This window comes from Humulus lupulus, chromosome X, assembly GCF_963169125.1.
Source record: "Humulus lupulus chromosome X, drHumLupu1.1, whole genome shotgun sequence".
Classification (NCBI taxonomy): domain Eukaryota; kingdom Viridiplantae; phylum Streptophyta; class Magnoliopsida; order Rosales; family Cannabaceae; genus Humulus; species Humulus lupulus.
The window spans coordinates 247,395,597-247,414,579 of record NC_084802.1 but is presented as its reverse complement, the minus strand read 5'-3'; the positions used below and the strand labels follow the sequence as shown (position 1 = coordinate 247,414,579).

The window sequence follows — 18,983 nt, the reverse complement described above, 5'->3', positions numbered from 1 at the left end:
AATATAATATTAAAAGATTAAACAATATATGCTTGAATATAAAAATGAATAAAATTAATTTCGTCAGGACTCAGGGGTCTCTTTCTTTTTTCCTCTCCCCGCATCAGTTTAATGCGTACTGTTTATACAGGGTGTGCGAGTGGCGACTCCCTCCCTGCCTCTCTTCGTTTTCATATGGTGTGAGCGTGAACAGTAATAAGAGCGTACTACGGTAGTGGAGAAGACTCGACTTAATCAAATTCCCTCTCGCTCTCTCTCTACAAATATTCCCACCAAATCCATTCCAAAAAAATAAAAAATAAGATTCAAATGCCAAGGCAACCCCTATGATGATTGTACGTTAATATAAAAATATGTGTATTCATATGTGCTGTATTTGTGTTGTTTAAAATTCCTAAGAAATTTAAGAGTGTAGTAGTAATAGAGAAGATGAATAGAGAAGGAGAGTTTGAAAACTCAATGAGTGGAATCTTCATTCCACCACCATCACCACATTTGAATCATCGTTACGATAACGATTTGGTCAGCAGTTCATCAATGAGTAGAGCTTCTAGGCAATCTGAGTACTCTCATTCAAACTCTTTCTCAAATGGGTTTGATTTTTCTAACGATGCTTCATATTCGTCCCCATTTGAGAAGTCTTTGTATCTGAGACGGAGTACTGGATTGTTGTTCAACTCCAACGCTTCTTCTTATTCTCAAACCAACGAGGAGCTGGTTAATGATCTGGGATTGCCTGAAAGTTTCTTTAGAATGCAGCAAGAGGAAGGAGCCAGAATCAGGGGATTTGATAGGGACTCATATGGAATTGTGCTTGGTAATGGTTCTTTTTGGGGAGCCATCTCTTATAATCTTGAAAGCACTGGTCAATATGAAGATTTCAACAATGATACTGTTGGCTATGAAGCTTCCCGATCATGTAAAAGTGCTGTTCCGGTCAGTTCTAACGGTGATATGAGGTTTAAACCACTCAGATTTCGACAGGGTTATATTGTGGGAGATGAAACAGGGTCCCCTCTCACTCTTATCCATTCTACTTCAAGGAGTTCTAGTCCCAGTTTCAATGACAGCCGAATGAGTTATATACTGGGCCAACCACAGGAACAAAATGTCGGTCGTTGTTTTAGGGATGCTCAGCTACAGAACCCAATTTCCAGGTCTGATTGTGACGGAGACTTTGTTTGCTCACAGTTACATGGAAATGATTCTAATGGAGGTAAGAGTTTCACATGTTCATTTTGCTCCTCTCATTTGCTGCAACCCAATCTAGGAGAGAATATGAGAAGTCCATTGCATAATCTTTCAGTGATGGAAGAATGGACTAGAGCAAACCCAAGAGGTGAGGTTCCTCCGGTTTTCAGGTATGAACAATGTGCAGGGGACCTCGAGGATTTTACTTTTGAAGATAGTTTCATCATAGAAGGAAAGTGTTTGAGTGATGTCATGGATTCCAGCAATGGTACCTCAATTTCAAATGAAAGAGACAAAAGCTTTAGCCTAGATTCTCATTTCCCTCGTGGAAAAATTGGTGAAAATAAATGGAGTTCGAGTAACGATTCGCAGCTGCCCTGTCCGCCAATAATTTGTTCTTTAGATGAGCTGCGGGGTTATATACACTATATAGCAAAGGATCAATATGGTTGCCGAACCTTGCAAATGTTGTTTGATCAGGGAACAAGTAAAGATGTGCAGATAATATTTGACGGAATAATTGATCATGTTGTGGAGCTCTCGATGAACCCTTTTGGAAATTACCTTGTACAGAAGCTCTTGGATGTTTGTTGTAAAGAACAAAAACTACAGATTGTGCTTGTGATGACCCAAGAACCAGGACAGCTTGTTGAAGTTTCTCTAAACACACACGGGTAATCCTCAATAGCTCAAGTATTTATGGCTCCTACTTGAGTATATTTGTTCTTTTCTGACGTTTTCTTTTTCTCTCTCTCCCAACTATTTGGTAATATTTTATTTTAGCTCGCGTGTGGTACAGAAGTTCATTGAGACATCGGAAGATAGAGATCTTATACATTTGATTATGTCAGCCCTTGAACCTGGTTTTCTTCAACTTGTTAAGAATTTAAATGGAAATCATGTTGTGCAGCGTTGCTTGCAATGCCTTAGCAATGAAGACAATTCGGTATATGCTTTTCTTTCTTTTGTTTATAGCTTGATTTATCGACATGCTTTTTAATGTTGCATATCTTCAGCAATGAAGGTTCTGTATTTCTTGCTGTTCTTCTGATCTTTTTGAGTTTCCTTAAATGTTTGTAATGTAGATCACAACAAGCGGAATACCGCTCATGCAAAATTATTCTTGTGTGCGTTTGTATTTTGGATGGATACTTTCTTCAAGTCATCTCTTTATCGAAAGGCAACATATCTTATTTTAAGAAGTTACCATTTTCGTGCATTAATATTATTATGAACTGAGTTTTAACTTAGCACATGGGCAAAGCTGAATGAGCTTTCTAGTGCCTTCTCTTCAAAGATCATATTCAAGTTGCTGGAACAAAGCTTGTTGTGTGCCGAATTCTTATGAAACCAATCATAAAAACGTTATGAACCATGTGAACTTCATACTCCATCCTTTTGGAGTCAGCTACAACTCATTGAACACCAATAACTCAAGTCTAGCAATACTCAAGTCATATCTTCAATTAACAGGAAAATATGTTACCATACATTAGACACCAATCTCGTGATAAGTTTACAAACTTATTACTTATTGATGTTTGCTTTTCTTGTCACAAAATCATTTGCTTTACTTGTCACAAAATCAACTTAATGTTTTTTCTTTTTGTGTTGTCAGTTGATGCTTGAAGATCATCATTGCAAGGCCTTTTACTCTCGTATACTACTATCTAGTTTTGTTAGCCTGATATCTCTAATGGCAAAATATATTGGTGCAATTTTGTCCAGTGTTCCAATTTTTCTCTATTGTATGTCACTAGGGGTCCTATAAAGTATAGTCATGCTTGCACCAATGATGGTCTGGAACTCTGAAATTCCTTTTCCTTCGTTCATTCCTATTTCTTTTATAGTTATATAATTGCCATAATCTAATTTCTGAAAGTATCTTGTTCTTGGGATTTTATCTCAGAGCATTTGTTTTAGAGAAAAGGTATTCTTATTTTTCTAGCACACTACTCTAGAATCTTAAACACAAAGTGTGCCTCCTGATAGACAATGCTATGAATTCATGGACTTTCCTAAGGCTGGCGTTTCTTGATTTAGGCAATTGTTGGTCGACTTGATTGGAGTATTATAAAAACTTAGAGATAAGTGTAGACTCCTGGATTCAAATGGACATGTTAATTTAACGAGTTAAATAAAGATAGCTTTGTTTGGTGTAATAACGCTATCTCAAACTATTTCATCAAACTCCTGATTTCACATCTTCACTGTTCATACCTATGCATCTAGGAGTCCTGTCTATAGAATGAAATCAACTATTTTTTTAGAATTCCTGCAACTCTGTTGAAAAAGATTCTTAAGTGGTTCTATGCTTAATTGATCATCTTTGGCAGCTCATATTTCATGCTGCTGCTAAGTATTGTATTGATATCGCAACTCATCAGCATGGATGTTGTGTGCTGCAATGGTGCATTTCATATTCCACGGGAAAGCATCAAGACAAGTTGGTGACAGAAATTACAAACAATGCACTTTTCCTTGCTCAAGATCCTTATGGGTAAACAATCTTATAACTTCACTCTAATCTATTTGTTCTGTTGCGTTATTCTTCCTTCTATATGTGAAATACATACTCATATATTAAAAAAAAGCCTGTTATTTGTTCAATGCATCAGAACTTGGAACTATGAGAATATCTTTTTCTAAAAGGTAGTACATGATTCAGTGAGAGATGTTGCTAATTGTTTAAGATATATGGTCTGAATGGTTATCTGGTAAAAAAGTTGTGAACATGAAGGAATTCTTCTCTTAGTTCAGTTGTGTATTTCGTGACACTTTTGCATTGCCTTCGACTCTTTACTTTTCAATTGCAGGAATTATGTTATTCAGTTTATCATAGAGCTAAGACTCCCATCTGCCACTGCCAAATTGGCTTCTCAGTTTAAAGGGAACTATGAGTACCTCTCAATGCAGAAGTTTAGCAGTCACGTGGTTGAAAAATGTCTCAAGCATGTAGAAGAGATTCGTCCAAGCATCATCAATGAATTGCTCTCAGTTTCTCACTTTGATCACTTGTTGGAACATCCTTTTGCTAATTATGTCATTCGATCTGCTCTCGAAGTTACAAAGGCAAGGAGTTGAATCCATGTCTAACAAACCCCACACTTTCTCTTCTCTCTATCAGTTTCATTTGTGTTCTAAGGTCTATTCTTCATGACAGGGCACAGGCACTCTTCATGATTCCCTCGTCAGAGCACTTCGGCCTTACATGATGCTACGAACCAGCCCATTCTGCAAGAAGATTTTCTCAAAAAACTTGCTGAGGAAATGATGTGGTACTTTCACCATATCAAAATGATTTGTTGTGCATGTTAAAGTAACAAAAAAAAGAAGAAAACAAGTACAAAGTACAATGTACAAAGAAAAGGTGTTAGTTTAGAATAATTGATCCTTATCCATTTTGAACTCCCTAATCGGAAACTGAAGCTTTTGCCAAAACAAGAAGAAAGTTAAGAATTTGGGCTTTGCGGTCATTAGCCCGCACACTGCTTTAGTTTCTGTACTTCTGTTAGTGTATGTTATGTTACAGTATGTTGTTGTTGTGACATATTGGATTTCCTTTTGAATAGTTTACTGAATATCTGAAACTGAAATCCAGATTGTGTCATACGTATGGTATGTTTTTATAAACTTCTGTCTGTATCTTTGAAAAAATTACAATGGTTGTTAGTAGCATGTCTTATTATTATTATTTTTTTCCTCATGTTATTTTAAAGAGCTGTGTGCCTAGTAACATTAGCATACATGTATAAATAAATTAATTTCAATGACGGGGAGGGAGAGATGGAGAAGGAGTGCAATATGTAACAAGATATAAAGATAATGCAGAATAAATGACTTGCATATAATGCTGTAATGATAAAATAAGATTTTTGTTTATCCAAAAAGAAGCTGTTGATGACGTAGCAAGAATTTTCGACACGTGGCAGAGATGCTGCTCGCCTATCGACCAAAGATATTTCCATATGCGGAGTTCAAGTTTTATATAGGACCAGCCTGGTCGTATACTCTGTTTATTTATGTGTAAATCTGTATAGTTGTAATGATATTCGAGAATATCTCTTCATTATAACCTGAATATCCGTTTATTAAGGAAAGATATGATTAATTGACTCATGTAACCCTCCTTGAGCCTATAAATATACAAGAAATAGCTCAAGGGGAGGATCTTTGGATCTTTTTCCGAATTGCATTACTATTATCCATCGTTTGTATTGTTTTCTCCTTCTAAGGATTGTGAAACTCAGGAACCCTAGTTCTTTGATCACATCTTTGAAGCTCAATGTAACGCCCTACTTCCTTAGAGCCGTTACTAAGTGAGTTTAAAAAATGTGCATTCAACTCGCTAATCGAGGTTTTAGGTCAAATAGTGTAATTAAGCCATAAATAGAAGAAAACTTTAGAAATAACTCCATTTCATTGAAAATCATAAAAGTTTAACACTTGGGATCCCGAAATACGATTTAGAAATATTTACAACATATAAATTGAACCAAGTTGACTAAACGACAAAAACTAGGTTTATTTACAACCATCTCCCAAAATCCACCGGCTGTGGCAGCCAGGCAGGCCAAACATGTACACGCCGCTTCATGCCTGCTACACTCATGGTTGGTTGGCTTTCTCCTGGTCCTTACCTGCACCACAAAGCATCTGTGAGCCGAAGCCCAGCAAGAAAACCCACAAACAGATAACATATGCAAAACATACACCAAGTATATAAACTGGCCATCAATAGGCTAAACACATACGGCCTAGCCGTCCCAGGCGCTTTACCAGGCCCTGGGTTCGCGGTCCACACTGTGAGGATATCCCAGGTATCCTTTAGGGACTCGCACTCCACGTGCTCAACGCTGCTCCCGGCCCCTTGCCGTACTCGGCCTTGCACTCAACATGCCTAATGCCGTTTCCGGCCCTTTGCCGTTCTCGGCCCCTGCCGACCTCGGCCTACACCGTTCCCAGCTCTTGCCGATCATTGACATAATTGCATTCATAGCATAACAAACATATATTGAACACTAACCAATTCAACTAAAGGGCTACGCCCTCCAATTCAAACACATTGGGCTCAACCCTGCATACAAGCTCTATGGGAACAAGAGTTTTCTTACCTTAGATTCCCTAGCTCCGTTCACTTGATCCTTGAGCACGATCCCTCTTGAGTCCTAGCGTACACCGAGTCACAGCCATAGATCAGAATCATCACCAAACCTCAAGTTCAACACCTAACCTCGGGACCAATCCCGAGCCCTCGGGAAGCCCCAATTCCACCAAACAAGGTGGTGGAATCGAACCCCGAACCCCCGGGCAAAAACCCTTGAAAATAACTCAAAAACCCCTTTCTGGAAACAGGGTAGCGCTATAGCGCTCTAAGGAGGGCGCTACAGCGCTACAAACAGAGCCCAACTCGCCCAGAACACTTGGCCTAGCGCTACAGCGCCCAAAGGCTAGCGCTGTAGCGCTAGTCACAGAACAGCAAAACCTGCCATTTTCTCCTTCGACTTTCCCCGAGCCAAACTTGACCAAAACTCAACCAAACTTTACCCAAACTTAAAAACAAGCCTACTAACATGTCTAACTCATCTCAAGCATCCCAACCATACACAATCAACCACATGCATCCTTAATCCAAGATTGCACCATAACTGAACCTAAAACTCAGAAACTCAGCCAGAACCATAGAAATCACAAAGCTTGAAACTAAAGTTCCTTACCTCTGATGAATGAACTTGGCTGAGGTTATCTTCCACCTTTGCTTAGCCTTCACCTCCTCAAATTCCTAGCTTCAACTCCCTAAGTTTCCCACAGAACCTTGCTTAGAAAACTGGTTCAACACCAACATAAAAAACTTAAGAAAACCTCAAAGTCTTACCTCAAGTGGATGAATTTCTTTGCCAATTTCTCAAGTTAACACAAGGATTCTAGCCTCTAGCTCCTGCTCAAACTCCTCCTGAGTTTCTGCTCCAAAAGACCTCAAAAACTGGTGGAGAAATGCCAAACCGACCCTGCCTTTCTTTCCCTTTTTCTTTCCTTCTTTTCCTTTCTTTTCTTTCCTTCAGAACATTTCCAGCCCTTTCTACTCTTCCCACTAAGGCATAAAGCCTAAGTTATTCCTATCCCTTATATGCCAAATGACCACAATACCCTCCCATAAATCCTAAGTCTTTAAATCCACCTAGGGGTATTTTGGTCTTTTCACCCGATTCCCGCTAATTCCTCAAGTGTCTCTAATATTTACCGCTTACCTCCCGACACTTAGCTAATCACCAGTTATATTCTCCAATATCAAAGTAGATCCCAATATATTCTCTAAATTCCTATTTATACCCCCACGCTCGCCCCCAACTAGGTATAAATCCCCGTCGTGACTTTTTTCGCTAGCTCTCTCACTAGGATCGTCTCGATTCATAGATCACAAATATATCCACATAATAATGTGGTCTCAACAATTTATCACATTTATATACAGTTATGCCCCCGACAACCAAATGGGGCCCACATGCATATTTAATCACCTAACACATGCATTCTATCCACATATTCATTAAATTCACATAGATTAATACAATATAACAATTATTGCCCTCCAGGCACACTAATCAAGGCCCCAAGCCTTATTAGTAAATTTGGGTTGTTACACTCAATATTAATAATAGTATCAAGTGGACGTAGGTCATTACCAATCATTGGGGCCGAACCACTATAATTATTTGTGTTCTTTAATTTCCATTAGATTGTTTTCTCAAGCATCGTACTAATTTCCTGTCGTTTATTTGACTCCGTGTCGTTGACCAAAACGAGGGTCAACATTCTGGTGCTTTCATTGAGATCTTGACAAAGAATCTAATGGCAAAAACTACCAAGAAGAATGGACAGGCTGCCGCTGCACCATCCCAGCCTCCTCCCCCAAATGTGGTTGAAGACGAACCTCATTTGGAGTTTGATGAGGAGTTGGATTCTGAGACCCTGAAGACAACACTGGGGGTGTTTCAAGATGAGTTGGCCAATCTGAGGGCTAATCAAGAGAACGCTGCCGAGATAATGGTGTCGCAGCAAAGGGAGATAGAGTGCCAGCGTCAGGAGCTGAGCGAGCAGCAGGCAGAGATGGACCGTCGACAGAGGGATGCCATGGCAGCCCTTGAAGTAGCTATCCAGCTAGCTAGGAATCAGGCTGCGCCAACCTCCCAGCTAGATCAGCCACCAAACGGGCCACCTCAAAGGGGTCCCAATCCTAGTCCTCCGCTCCAGCCAGTAAGCCCTCAGAGGCCGAAGCAGCCACCTATGCCTTAGAATGATGTCCCACCTAGGGATCTTGAGACACAGCCTCCGTCTCAGGTTGGTCGAGGCAATCCCCCGCGCCCGAGGCAGAATAGGGCCAGGCAACAGCCCCGTAGCCCTAGACGCCCAGGGGGTGAAGAGCCACATCCACCGAGAAGGGGGTAGCGTCCTTCTGCCAACAGGAGGAACTCAGAGACAGGCTCTGCGGTCAGGGGCCCCCCACGGCATGACAATGCACGGGGACCCACCGACCAGCGCAGGCCTCCCCCTAACGCTTGGGAAATGCCAGCCCAAGGAGGCAACAGAGGGAATAGTTGGTCGCACCATAGCCAGCCACGGTTCAGAGATGGCCATGGCTACAATGAAGCCGACTCAGGCAGAGGAAATGCTGGTCGGAGGAACGAAGAGAGAGGTGGAGGCAGGAGACCCCCACCTAGAGAAGACCGACCAGCAGGTCATAACGCTGGGGGGCAGCCCAGGAAGAATAACATCTTTAGTTGGCTCGGAGCCAGCGAGCAGCAACGAAGAGACGATGATTTGAGGGATGTACTCAACGACCACCGAGAAAGGCACGATGAGTACATTCCCCCGGCACTAGAGGCCCCAACAATCCTAGAAGCTGTTCAGGCTCAAATCGATGCCCTGAACCAAGCTGTGCAGCAGCTGGTCGGGGGGCGAACATCACACATTAAGTACGATCGGAGGAGAGGCACCCCTTTCGTACAGAGGATTGCTGTGGCAGAAACCCTCAATAAGTTCAAGATGCCAACTCTGCCAAATTTCAACGGGTATGAAGACCCAGTATCTCATGTCAACAAGTTCGAGATACAAATGGACATTTAGAAAGTCTCTGAAGATGCTCGCTGCAGGATCTTCCCAGCAACACTTTCTGATGCCGCCCAGGAGTGGTTCTTTAAGTTCCCTCCTGCAAGTATAGTATCCTGGGAGATGTTCGTGAAGGAGTTTTACAGACAGTTTTATGCTGGTTGTGTGCACCCCATTGAGGCGAATCAACTGGTCGAGATACGCTAGAAAGAGGGAGAGCCCCTGAAGGAATACGTTCAACGCTTCATGCGAGTTGCAGCTGGAGCCAAGACTGTGGGCAATGAAGGTAAGATGATGGCCCTAACTGCTGGGGTTAGGCGCCATTCTCCCCTCTGGAGTAGCCTCAAACAGCATGGGGTTAAAAGTACCCAGGAGTTTTTAGATTAAGTTGATCGGTACATTAAGCTCGAGGACGTGATTGCCAATGAAGGGAAATCGCCAGCAAAAGACAAGGGGCCCAAGGAAGAACCCGTCAAAGCCGCCAACGGGTCGAAGCCCAATGGCAATGACAAAGGCAACGGGAATGGAAATGGTAAGAATGGTGGAAAGCGGGCGAGAAACGAACCCTCGACCTCCGAGAGTAAGCTCCCCAAAGGTAATCGGTATGTACTGAGATTCACCAAATACACTGCCCTTGTTGAAAGCCGTGCCGAGGTCTACCAGGCGACCAACTCAAGCGTGCCCTACAAACGACCCGCACCAATAAGGAAAGATATCTCCAAGAGAGATTCAACAAAGTTCTGTCATTTTCATAACGACTACGGGCACGACACTAATGAGTGTAACCAGCTGAAGGACGAGATTGAGTTCCTGATAAGACAGGGACATTTAAGAAGATATGTGCGAGCCACAGGAGGTTCTCAGCAAAAGGCTCAAGGTGGCAACGAGTCGGCGCCTGCACGCCAACACTCGCCACCTTTACAGCCAGCTCCCATGGCAGGAACCCTACTCACCATCTGTGGAGGCCCACATCTTGCAGGAGATAGTGGGAAAGCGAGGGAACGATATGCTCGAACCCTGCGCCACGACTAGGACATCGAGATGATGAGTGTTGAGGATCGAGCACCAAAAAAGGCTCAACTGATCACCTTCTCTGACGACGACGCCCAGCACGTATGATTCCCACACTCCGATCCGCTGGTCGTAGACATACAAATCGCAAACATGATGGTGAAAAGGGTATTGGTCGATACAGGAAGTTCGATCAACATTCTGTACAAGTCTTCGCTAGAAAGGATGAAGTTGTCCGTGAAAGACCTGGAGCCGTGCAACCAAAAAATTTATGGTTTTTCCGGAGAAGGGCTCGCCCCAGTAGGGACGATTAGACTCCCAGTCACGGCAGGCACTGCACCTGTTAACAGGACATTACTAACTACTTTTTTAGTAGTTGATTGTCCTTCAGCGTACAACGCTGTCATAGGGGGACCAATTCTGGTCGACCTGCGAGCTGTCACTTCTATATGGCACCTCGCTATGAAATTCCCAAGGGACGCAGGGGTAGGATGCGTGTTGGGAAACCAGAGGGAAGCGAGGGAGTGCTACAATGCCTCGATCACCAAGGCAAAGAAGGGTGTATCGAGAGATGCCACCGGGAAGGAGTTGCAAATGACAACTGATGTTCAAGCCCGCTCGGGTGATAATCTCACCAAATAGGGCGTTGCCCAAAGTGAGGATAGAGAATTAGATCCTCGCTTTGGGGATTTTGAAGAAGAAGTGGGACCCATCGAGGACCTTGAAGAGGTCCAACTCGATGAGGAAAATCCGACCAGAGTTGTGAAAATCAGTAAAAACTTAAAGACAACAACAAAACAAGCACTGGTGGAGTTCTTAAGAAGGAACCAGGATGTCTTTGCTTGGTCGCACAAAGACATGGTCGGGATAGATCCTGCAGTCATCAGCCATGTCCTGAACATCGACAAAAGCTTTCCACCAGTGCAACAAAAAAGAAGGCTGCTCGACAAAGATAGATCAAAGGCCTTGAAGGAGGAAGTCGAGAAGCTGAAGGAGAATGGGTTCATCAGGGTGGCGTTTTATCCATCGTGGGTCTCTAATCCTGTACTAGTGCCCAAGCCGAATGGCAAGTGGTGTACGTGCGTGGATTTTATAGACCTAAATAAAGCCTGCCCCAAAGATTGTTTCCCACTCCCGAGGATCGACCAGCTGGTCAATGCCACTGCAGGGCATGAGATCCTCTCATTCATGGATGCATACTCCGGGTATAATCAAATTAGTATGCATCCCCTTGATGAGGATCACACTAGCTTTCGAACTGATACAGGGCTTTACTGTTACAAGGTGCTGCCCTTCGGTTTGAAAAACGCTGGTGCGACTTACCAGAGACTCGTCAACCACATGTTCAAGGAGCTGATCGGCACAAACATGGAGGTTTACGTCGACAACATGCTGGTTAAGTCGAAGAAAGCAGAAGGGCATGTAAGGGATTTGCAGGAATGCTTCAACGTCCTGAATAAATATCGGATGAAGTTAAATCCCCTTAAATGCTCCTTCGGAGTAGGATTGGGAAAGTTCTTGGGATTTATAGTTAACTCGAGAGGAATTGAAGCTAATCCCAAGAAAATAAAAGCCCTGATCGAGATGAAGTCGCCAGTAAAGATTAAGGATGTCCAAAGCCTGACTGGGAGGATTGCCGCGCTCAGTAGATTCATTTCGAAATCGACAGACAAAGGCGTCCCATTTTTCAATCTACTAAGAGGCAATAAGAAATTTGAATGGACAGATGAATGTGAAAAGGCCTTTCAAGCACTAAAAACGCATATGGCGCAGCCACCCATCCTATCAAAGTCGGTCGATAAAGAGACTTTGTTCATCTACCTGGCAATCACGGATTACGCTGCTAGTGTTGTTCTAGTAAGAGAAGAAAAGGTGTGCAGAAGGCTGTCTATTATGTAATCAAAAGGCTGATCGGAGCAGATTTGAGGTATCCCCCCATTGAAAGGTTAGCCTATTGTTTAGTTTTGGCCTCTAAGAAGTTGTGGCCTTACTTCCAAGCTCATCCAATTACGGTATTGACCGACCAGCCTCTTCGGCAAGTCCTGCAAAAGCTAGAGGCTGCAGGAAGATTACTAAAGTGGGCATTCGAACTCGGGCAGTTCAACATATCTTACTTGCCGCGAGCAGCGATAAAAGGACAAGCCTTGGCTGACTTCATCGCCGAATTCACAGAGCTCGCGGGTGGCGAGCAGACTGAAGAACCTAGCGAACCTGAATGTCAAATCCAAGCACCCTCGTGGAAATTGTTCACAGAAGGATCATCCAACGAATCCCATACAGGGGCAGGAGTGATATTGATAACGCCAGAAGAACATCGATTTCACTGTGTAATCATATTTGACTTCACTACTTCTAACAGTGAGGCTAAATATGAAGAATTACTCGCTGGATTGCGGTTAGCCAAGGATATGAGCATAAAGGTTCTTGACATCTATAGTGATTCGCAGCTGGTGGTGAATCAAGTCTTGGGAGAGTACCAGGCGCGAGGTTTGAAGATGGTCACCTATCTGAACAAGCGAAGGATCTGTTAGCCCAGTTCGACAGATACAGTCTCCAACAAGTACCTCACGATCAGAATTCCAACGCGAACGCTTTGGCAAAGTTGACAAGTGCAAAGGATGCTGATAATCTAAACATAGTGCCAGTCGAACGGCTATCGGTACCAAGCATCCAAGCAGCAGGAACCACTCTGGTCATCCAGATGGCAGATACATAGATGGCACCATATGTAGAGTATCTGTCAAGTGGCGTACTACCAGCGGACAGAAACAAAGCCAGGACCCTTCAGCGGCAGGCTGTTAGGTATATCCTAGTCGATGGGATCCTGTACCGAAGGGGATACTCACTGCCGTTTCTTAGATGTATTACCAAGGAGAAAGCCAAAGAGTTGATGAAAGAGGTGCACGAAGGTTTTTGCGGGGACCAGGATGGGGGGCAAAGTCTGTCAAAAAAAATCCTAAGGCAGGGCTATTTCTGGCCAACCATGAATGAAGACTCAATGGAGTTCGTGCGGAGGTGTGACAAGTGTCAGAGATTTTCCAAAATCCCACGAGCAGCTCCCAATGAGTTAAAGAAGATGCAGAGTCCATGTCCCTTCACAGTTTGGGGGATAGATCTAATCGGATATTTGCCTACAGGAAAAGGTGGTGTAAAGTATGCAGTGGTTGCCATCGACTACTTCACCAAATGGGCTGAGGCTGAACCACTCGCAACCATAACGACCAAGAAAGTGCTTGACTTTGTAGTCAAGAACATCATTTGTCGCTATGGATTACCAAGGAAGACAGTCTCGGATAACGACACCCAGTTTGACAGTGATCTATTCACGAAATTCTACAAACGACATGATAATATCAAAAGCTTTACTTCAGTCGCTCATCCCCAAGCGAATGGGCAAGTCGAAGCAGTTAACAAAATGCTGAAGGATACCCTGAAGAAAAGGCTTGAAGAAGCTAAGGGAGCATGGCTGGAGCAGTTGCCTGAAGTTCTTTGGTCGTATAGAACTTCCCACCGAACAACAACAGGTCATACCTCATTTTCCTTGGCATACGGGTATGAAGCTATGTTTCCTGTCGAGTTAGATCCACCCTCGCACCGCAGATTAACATACGACCACGACTTTAACAAACAGCTATTGATGGAATCCCTGGACTCAATTGATGAGAAGCGTGAACAAGCTCAGCTCCGAGTAGCTGCGTACCAGCAAAAGGTCGCCCGGTATTTCAACTCTAAAGTGCGAGAAAGAAAATTCAGTGTTGGAGACCTTGTACTCCGAAGAGTTTTTCTAAACACTCGTGACCAAGCTGCTGGAGTACTTGAGCCTAATTGGGAAGGTCCATACTAGATTGATGAGGTCCTTCACCCAAGCACTTATAAACTTGCACGCTTAAACGGAGATCTCGTTCCTCGCTATTGGAATGGAGAACACCTGCGCAAGTATTACCAATAAACAATTCTTCTTAAAGAATTGGCTTGTATTAATTTTACTTTTTACAAGTTTTGAAAAAGTGTAAGATCTTATCGTTCACTCGTACAGACATGTTTAGTCCATTTATTACGAGAAATAAAAGGGACTGTGCGCAGCCAGTCATTTCTTGCCAACTATTGTATTTATTACAAGTATTTGCTCATTACGTGTGTTGTTTTGTTGTATTGTAATTCTAATCATATTGCTACGAGCAGTAGTGTTCGAGCAAGTTCTGGTCAAGGCAAGTGACCAAGGACCTAAAGCTCCTCGATCACTTAGGGGGCATATAAGGTACAAGTAAGCAAAGAATATCGTTAAAAGGTATGTAAACACATGAGCAAAATAAGTGAAAGCATGCTAGGGCACTTAGAGTATTTTTCAAAATTTTGTTATTTTGTTAAATCAAACCAAAGTGCTATGCTAAGTTCGGTCATGCGAACAGATGTTATAATAATATGCAAATATATTATAATGTCAAAATGTATCATTTTACACCGCGAACAGTCGCTGCTCGGATGTAATCGTTCAAATAAAAATAAAAGCTTCCCATGCAGCAACAAAAATATATTGTCTTTACATCACGACCCGTAGGTCGTGTAGTTAAAAAGATAAAATATAAATAGAAAAAGCTTAAGCAGCCGAAGGATCTTGAGGAGCCGGAGGACCTTGAGGAGGGCCTTGATCGACAACGTCTGCAACCTCATTGTTTGCCTCATCCATCCTAGCGGCCAGCGAGATCTCAAGGGAAGCAGGAATCCTCGCCCTTTCTTCCTCTGCTAGTCGAGCGGCACAGCGAGCAAGCTCGACGGTTCTGGCATTCTCAGGAAGGTAATTGAAGTCGGCACCCTGGTTGTGCTTCCAGAAATCATAGAAGCATCGGAGAGTGGCATTCTTATACCTTTCCAAGTTGCTGGCATTGGCTTTCTTGAGCTCCTCGATCCGGCCCTCCAGGGTAGTATTCTCCTGTCTACTCGCGACCAATTCCCCCTCGAGCTGCTGGGCCGCGCGAAAATTGAAGCAGTTAGACTCCTTGAACTGGTCCCTTTGAGCAATGGCCTTGTCTAGAGACTTTTGCTTCTCCTTCAACTCCTTCGCCAGCTTATTCTTCTCCTCGAGCACCACTGCAAGCTGGTCAACATATTTTGCCTCGGAAGCTTTAAGATCATCAGCATGCCTCTGCTCCAAAGATTTGGCCTCCTCGGAAGTAGCACCCGAGCGGAGGCGGCCGGCAGTGAGGGTCAGCATTGCTTGCGGTCAAAGCAGAAGTTAGGCTAACTGTAAAGCATAGAAGAGTTGTCTCTGCAGAAAAATATGACTTACACTGGTAAACTCGTTCAGGGCACGGTTTAAGATCAGATCGACCTCCATCGCTTCAATCGCGGCCATCGCCTCTCGGCAACGGTCATGCTTTACAATCTTCGCGACCCTGTCCTTGACCACTTTGAAGACGCGACCAGTTATGTCGCCCCTAGTCGAAGTAGGACCGGCCTGCTGAGTCTGGTCGGTTGGAGCCGCTGGAGTTGGAGTTGATCCGGCTGGAGCAGAGGGGGTCTGCTGCTCGCGAGGAGAGGGCGGAGTTGCATTGGCTGAAGGCCCGTCCTCCGAGGGGCCAGCATTGCGAGCCTTCTTTGCCTGAGGCGCTTTGCTGCTCTCCCCGTGGTGCCTCTTGCTTGCCTTCTTTTTGATTGGGGGAGCCGCGGCAGCCTCGGGAGTGCTGTTAATGTCGAACACATTCACGAAGTCCATGTCTGAAAAAGAAGCAAAATGTCGAACAGTGAGATAGCATAAATGACCAAGTACATAACATCAGAAAAAGAAATAAAGAAAGATTGCAAAGTCAAATACCTGAGCTATTATTACTGATCGCTATACTATAGACTCTACTAGTCTTATACTCACTCTCTGACGTGAAGAAGTTTGGACCTAAATTTGGAGCATATTTAAAATTGTCGTCCCCGTCGAATAGATGACAGGGAATTGGAAAGCTATCTAAAAGCGAAATAATTGTACCATTCTCATCTGAAGACTCGTCCGAGTGTTCGACAGGCTCAGTGGCCTTCTTTTTCCCCTTCCCAAGGGGGACAGAGGGCCTCTCTGCTGGAGGTGTGCCAGCAGGTTCCCTGATCGTGACCCTGGTCGGCCTCCTCCGTGGAGGCGACGTTGGTGGTTGCTGCTCGGGTTCCTCCTCGGCTATGGCACTCCCTGCAGTTGACTCCCTCATGTCCTGATGAGGGACCAAGAGGCCAACCAGCCTAAGATTTGTCTCTGTGACTAGATGTTTGACGCTTTTTTCTATGTCAGTCATGCTGGCCAAGAGGGCAGACCTCAACTCCATATCTGGAGTTGGGTCTGGTCACAGCCATGGGCCTGGAAAGCATTAAAAGTTTAAGAGAATGTGGAGGAGAACACTAAATAAAGAATAGCAGCTAGTGGTACGAAAGTTTTACCTCCTTGAGTGAAGGCTAGGTTGTTCGCGATCATGTCAGTTGTGAGGAAGTACTCCTGGTAGTACCTCCCCACATTTGATATATGGGTGGTGTCAGTCAGGAAGGTGCGCCCGGTTTCCTGATGACAGAAGTGAAAAAACCCCGTGCCCTCTTGGTTGGGGTTAGACTTGAGGTCGAACAAGTAGTTGACCTCATGAGGAGTTGGCACGGGCCATTTCTTGTGGTTGTACAGGATATAGAGTGCAGTGAGCATCCTATATTCGTTTGGGGTTATTTGAAAAGGGGCAACTCTAAAATAGTTGGCCACCCCTTAGAAAAATGAGTGAAGAGGCAAGGTAGCCCTTGCCTCGATGTGAAACCTCGACCAGGCGCTGAAGGCACCTCCGGGCAGGTTCGCCCTTTGGTCTTGGTTAGGTTGGATTAAGGTCACCCCCGTGAGACCGTACTTCCTGATATAATTGGCGATCATCCTAATCGTCACTCTGCTCTTAGGAACTAAATGCCACTCCACATCTGGCTGAATGGCATGTCGAGGTTAAGCGTGTCTTTGGATGTTGGGGCCAGGAGCATTTTTATCTCAACCACTGGTCAAGGGAGTTTCAACCCGAGGAGAAGGCTGATGTGAAGGAGTGGGGGTTTTCTTTTTCTGGGCTTTGTTTTTGGCACGAGCCATATTTTGAGCCAGGGCGGGTGAAGTGTTTGGAGTGACACGAGAAAATGGGATGTCAGGTATCAGTGACGATGGTTGCTCTTCGTCCTCGAGCAGTTGAGCCAATAGGTCGTCGTCTATAGGTCTTTCTCCTCCCACAGATATTGCATGTAAACTGCGAACAGAGAAAGGAGGAGATAAGACGCACAACCGGGGAGCTTATGTTGAAAGTTGGAATAACATTGCTTGTGTCTACGACTAGCAGCATTCTAATGGAAACACTAAGTTCTATGCGAGCAGTTTGAAAAACAGATCAAAAAGTTGAAATAAAAATTTTTTGGAAAAAAAGCTTTTTCAACTCTGAAGGGGCGGGAAAAACCCAGTTTTTCAGCTAGCCTAAAAATCGAATTTTTACTTCGATTTTACGCCCTAAACTTACGATCTTGACTATCAAACTAGCTCCTAACTCCTACAGAGCAAAACTACACTACCCTATCAAGCATCAATCAACATTCCCACAATCCTCATGCATTTCTACCCAAGAACACGAAAAAATTTCAGAACTCAAAACAAGCGTATAGCAGTATGCATGGCATGTCAAAGAGCTTGAAAGTTGAAGAAATTTACCTATATGAAGGTTGGAGGTTTTGAAACAAAGCGACTTTGGACGTGCGAACGGAGGATCCTTAGAACAGCGACGGAAGATCTTCGAGATTTTTGAGCTCTGAGATGGAGTTCTTGAAGGTTTTTGGCAAGAAAATGGCTAGTAAAAAGTTAAAAGGTAAATTTGGGGATTATTCATAATGGCTGAGATATGTTGAAAAGGGGTAATCATGAGTTACCTTTTTCAAGGCATGGGGGAGTGTAATAGCTGTCAGAGGGATTACTTGGAAACCAAAAAGGCGTGATTGGACGTGATTAGATCATAGTTTTCGAGAACGCACGAGGGGCTCTGACAGATTTCGTGGGGCATACGAAAAGTTATTTTCCTAAGTTTACTTATTGCTGGTCGCAATAAATAAACTTGGGGGGCAAATGTTTATCCAAAAAGCAGTTGTTGATGACGTAGCAAGAATTTTTGACACGTGGCAGAGATGCTGCTCGCCTATCGACCAGAGATATTTCCATATGCGGAGTTCAAGTTTTATATATGACCAGCCTGGTCGTATACTCTGTTTATTTATGTGTAAATCTGTACAGTTGTAATGATATCTAAGAATATCTCTTCATTATAACCTGAATATCCGTTTATTAAGGAAAGATATGATTAATTGACTCATGTAACCCTCCTTGAGCCTATAAATATACAAGAAATAGCTCAAGGGGAGGATCTTTGGATCTTTTTCCGAATTGCATTACTATTATCCATCGTTTGTATTGTTTTCTCCTTCTAAGGTCTGTGAAACTCAGGAACCCTAGTTCTTTGATCACACTTTTGAAGTTCAATATTAATAATAGTATCAAGTGGACGTAGGTCATTACCAATCACTGGGGCCGAACCACTATAATTCTTTGTGTTCTTTACTTTCCATTAGATTGTTTTCTCAAGCATCGTACTAATTTCCTATCGTTTATTTGACTTCGTGTCGTTGACCAAAACGAGGGTCAACAA

The 18,983-nt window shown here is 43.6% G+C and overlaps 1 protein-coding gene across 1 annotated transcript; it reads left to right on the top strand.

Moving 5' to 3' along the window:
* The first annotated feature begins 247 nt into the window (after positions 1–247).
* On the top strand, positions 248–4,857 carry LOC133803899 (putative pumilio homolog 7, chloroplastic). The gene is made up of 5 exons (XM_062242044.1): positions 248–1,865; positions 1,975–2,137; positions 3,528–3,691; positions 4,008–4,263; positions 4,355–4,857. Exons 1-5 carry the CDS (start codon positions 430–432, stop codon positions 4,463–4,465), a joined length of 2,130 nt encoding a protein of 709 aa, XP_062098028.1. The 5' UTR covers positions 248–429; the 3' UTR covers positions 4,466–4,857.
* The last annotated feature ends 14,126 nt before the right edge of the window (positions 4,858–18,983 follow it).

Excerpts from the sequence above, each read along its gene's own strand:
- LOC133803899 (XM_062242044.1), top strand. The coding sequence starts at position 430 with ATGAATAGAGAAGGAGAGTTTGAAAACTCAATGAGTGGAATCTTCATT. Across the intron at positions 2,138-3,527 it reads TTAGCAATGAAGACAATTCG|CTCATATTTCATGCTGCTGC; the intron begins GTATATGCTTTT and ends CATCTTTGGCAG. Across the intron at positions 4,264-4,354 it reads CTGCTCTCGAAGTTACAAAG|GGCACAGGCACTCTTCATGA; the intron begins GCAAGGAGTTGA and ends TCTTCATGACAG.